A 3,499-nucleotide genomic window follows, 5' to 3' on the forward strand; every position below is an offset into this window, starting at 1 on the left:
ACTTGGAGGAGGGGACAAAATGTGGTGGAGCCAAGTTTGCGGATGACACCAAATTGAATGGAATAGCAAATTGTAATGAGGATGTGAAGAGTCTGCAGAGGGATATAGTTAAGCTGGATGAGTGAGCAAAGGTCTGACAGATGGAGTACACTGTTAGAAAGTGTGAGGTTATCCACTTTGGCAAGAAAAATAAAAGAGCTGAATATTATTTAAAGTGTGAAAAACTACTGCATGCTGTTGTGCAGAGGGACTTGGGAGTGCTTGTGCATGAATCGCAAAAAGTTAGGTTGCAGGTGCAGCAGGTTATTAAGAAGGCAAATGGAATGTTGTCCTTCATTGCTAGAGGAATTGAATTCAGGAGTAGGGAGGTAATGTTGCAACTGTATAAGGTACTGGTGAGACCACACCTGGAGTACTGTGTCCAGTTCTGGTCTCCATATTTGAGGAAGGATATACTGGCTTTGGATATGGTCCAGAGGAGGTTTACTAGGTTGATCCCTGGGATGAAGGGGTTGATTTATGATGAAAGATTAAATCGTCTAATATTGTAATTGTTCGAGTTCAGAAGAATGAGAGGAGATCTCATAGAAACATACAGGATTATGAAGGGTATGGATAGGATAGATGTAGGAAGGATTTTTGAGCTGGCCGGGGAAACTAAAACGAGAGGACACAGACTCAAGATTCGGGGGAGTAGATTTAGGACAGAAATGAGGAAAAATAATTTTTCCCAGAGAGTAGTTTGGAATTCTCTAACCAGGGAAGTGGTTGAGGCTGCCTCATTAAACATACTTAAAATTCGGTTAGATAAATTTTTACATGATAGAGGAATTAGGGGATATGGGGAGAAGGCAGGTAGGTGGAGTAAGGTCATAAATTAGATCAGCCATGATCGTATTGAATGGTGGAGCAGGCTCGATGGGCCATTTTTTGGCCTACTCCTGTTCCTACTTCCTATGTTCCTATGTTCCTATACAAAAAATGAAACATGGAAAACGTTATGTTCTGGAACTATGAAACGTATAATAAACACAAGATTATGCATGAACGAGTCCAACTGGTTGCACAAGTTATAGAGCACGCCCCAAACGTTAGGGAAATGGGATCCAACATTTTCAAATAGATGTTATCACTGAAAGAAGGAAATGGGAACAACAGTACATGCTATCTGGGCATGTGAGAAAGTGAAAATGTTTTGGGAAGATCTAAATCAGATATTCAATAGAATCACAAAATATAACATACCAAAAAATCCAGAGATCTTTCTTCTAAGTAATATAAGAATTAAAGAATTAGACCTCAAATTGGATAAAATGCAAAAAGATTCTATATGATAGCCTTAGCAGTAGCAAAAAAAAGTACAATGCCAACATGGAAAATGGAAGTGAGCTTGAAAGTACAGCAATGGTACATGGAAATGAATAAATGTATTCCATTGAATAAAAATAACATTATAATTTAAAAATTAAAGTCACATTATTTGAACAGATTTGGGAACCATACATGGAATTTAACAGCGAGGGCTTGCCTCGAACCCCACCCCCGAAAATGATAAGAAGACAAAACGACTTGATCCAGTGTGGAAAAGTAGATGACACATTTTTCGTGTTTATTTTTCATTGTGGGATAACATTGTTTAATGGTTTTATTGTATGGAATACGTTGATTATTTATTGGTTTTGGAGGGTGTGGGAAGGGGGAAGGGAAGGTATGGGGCGAAGGTAGAAAATGCCACAGTGTATATTTAATGAGAAACGTTTGTATATATTTTGTTTGATATGGTTGACATTTTGAAAAATAAAATAAAATACTTAAACAGCCACAAATCTGGTCTCGGTGACTGAGCTGATCAGTCCTTCACCGACCAGGTGTTCAGAGTCACCGATCTAAACTGCTCTCAGATCGCACTGCGATCCGCTGTTTTCATGCATCTGGGGTTTGAGGGAAATTGGGGGGGGGGGGAAGCAGAGGGAAAGAATGAGTGAGAGAGAAAGTGCGCGGGTCCACTGCGTTCCCACTCTCTGATCCTCAGCCATCCTCGTCCTAAAGGGGGTCAGAGAAATTAAAATGATTTTGTGCACAAATATAAATTGAAAAGGAGCCGGGTTGGCGCAGTTTAACTGACTTTTTTTGTGTCTTTACAGTTAATTTAATGGCGATTTTGATTCTATGGCGGAGGAATTGTGGTTTGTCACGGTGCATCACTCGCTACCTCGTCGGAATGGCGATGGCTGATTTGATGTGTGTGGCCATCGGGGTGTTGCTGGAGCAGGTTAATTACATCTACATTTTTGCTCCGTATTTGCTCTTCACTCCAATCTGCACGCTGACCCTTGTCCTGAGGTTTGTAGCAATGGACTGTTCTGTCTGGTTGACGGTGGCTTTCACGTTCGATCGCTACGTCGCAATTCGTGGTGTGAGGCTGCGGGAACGGTATTGCACCGAGCGAACGGCCACGGTTGTGATGGTAATTGTGACAATATGGGGCTGTGTGAGATACGTTCCCTACGCCCTCGTAATAAAACCTTGGGTCGTCATTGACCACTTGCCGTGGCGCTGCGTTCCCAAAGCTGAATATTCGTCCTCAACCTTCTGGAGAATATACACGGTCTTCATCAGCGTCACCACACCTTTAGTGCCAATCGGCCTCATTGTATTGTTCAACGGTTTAACCGTCCGTCATATTGTTGCGGCAAATGAAATACGTCGCATTCTCCGGAAAAACATTGTGAAGGAGACGGATCCGGAGGCGGGAAAACGCAGAAAGTCAATGGTTTTGTTGTTCTCTCTCTCTGCCAATTTTATTTTGTTGTGGATCCCCTATGTCGTATTCAACTCAAAATGGCAAACTCAAAATTATTTTTACACTGACAGATATCTAAATAACCCGACATATATTCTACAGCAATGTGCATACATGTTGCAATTTCTCAGTACCTGTACCAACACGTGCATCTACACTTTGTCCCAGAGGAGATTCAGGGAGGAACTGAAGATTGCGGTGAAATATCTCTTTACGTGAAGGGGATCGCGTTGTAAGTGAATATTCCATTTAGTGCTCAAATAAATCTTACAAGTGATCTGCAGATTTGGAAGGAATGAGCATTTCCAGCGCACATATTCACGTTATTGGACTTAAGATTCGAAACGAACTTCCGTTGATGTGTATGTATGTATTTTGTGTTTGTCTCTCTTCTATCTATCTTTCTCCAACTCTCCCTCCCTCCCTCATTCGTTCGTGATTGACCATGGGACTACGCAGCCGGTTGTAATTGGAGTATTGAAGTCACAGGAAATTAACGTGTGTGTGTGTGTGTGTGTGTGTGTGTATGTGTGTGTGTGTGTGTGATTGTGTGTGTGTGTGTGTGTGCGCGTGCGTGTGTGTGTGTGTGTGTGTGATTGTGTGCGTGCGTGTGTGTGTGTGTGTGTGTGTGTGTGTGTGTGTGTGTGTGTGTGTGTGTGTGTGTGTGTGTGCTGCATGTGCGTGTACATTTTGTTA

The 3,499-nt window shown here is 41.9% G+C and overlaps 1 protein-coding gene across 1 annotated transcript; it reads left to right on the plus strand.

The window, feature by feature from the left end:
* Positions 1–1,503: 1,503 nt before the first annotated feature.
* On the plus strand, positions 1,504–3,022 carry LOC138765395 (probable G-protein coupled receptor 139). Its single transcript, XM_069942438.1, has 2 exons — positions 1,504–1,708; positions 2,145–3,022. The coding sequence occupies exons 1-2, from the start codon at positions 1,504–1,506 to the stop codon at positions 3,020–3,022; spliced, it is 1,083 nt and encodes a 360-aa protein (XP_069798539.1).
* The last annotated feature ends 477 nt before the right edge of the window (positions 3,023–3,499 follow it).

Source organism: Narcine bancroftii, chromosome 5 (genome assembly GCF_036971445.1).
Source record: "Narcine bancroftii isolate sNarBan1 chromosome 5, sNarBan1.hap1, whole genome shotgun sequence".
Classification (NCBI taxonomy): domain Eukaryota; kingdom Metazoa; phylum Chordata; class Chondrichthyes; order Torpediniformes; family Narcinidae; genus Narcine; species Narcine bancroftii.

Bases quoted from the DNA above. Each gene is read 5' to 3' on its own strand.
- LOC138765395 (XM_069942438.1), top strand. From the start codon at position 1,504: ATGGAATTTAACAGCGAGGGCTTGCCTCGAACCCCACCCCCGAAAATG. The intron at 1,709-2,144 runs GTATGGGGCGAA...GTGTCTTTACAG, and splicing joins GTGGGAAGGGGGAAGGGAAG to TTAATTTAATGGCGATTTTG.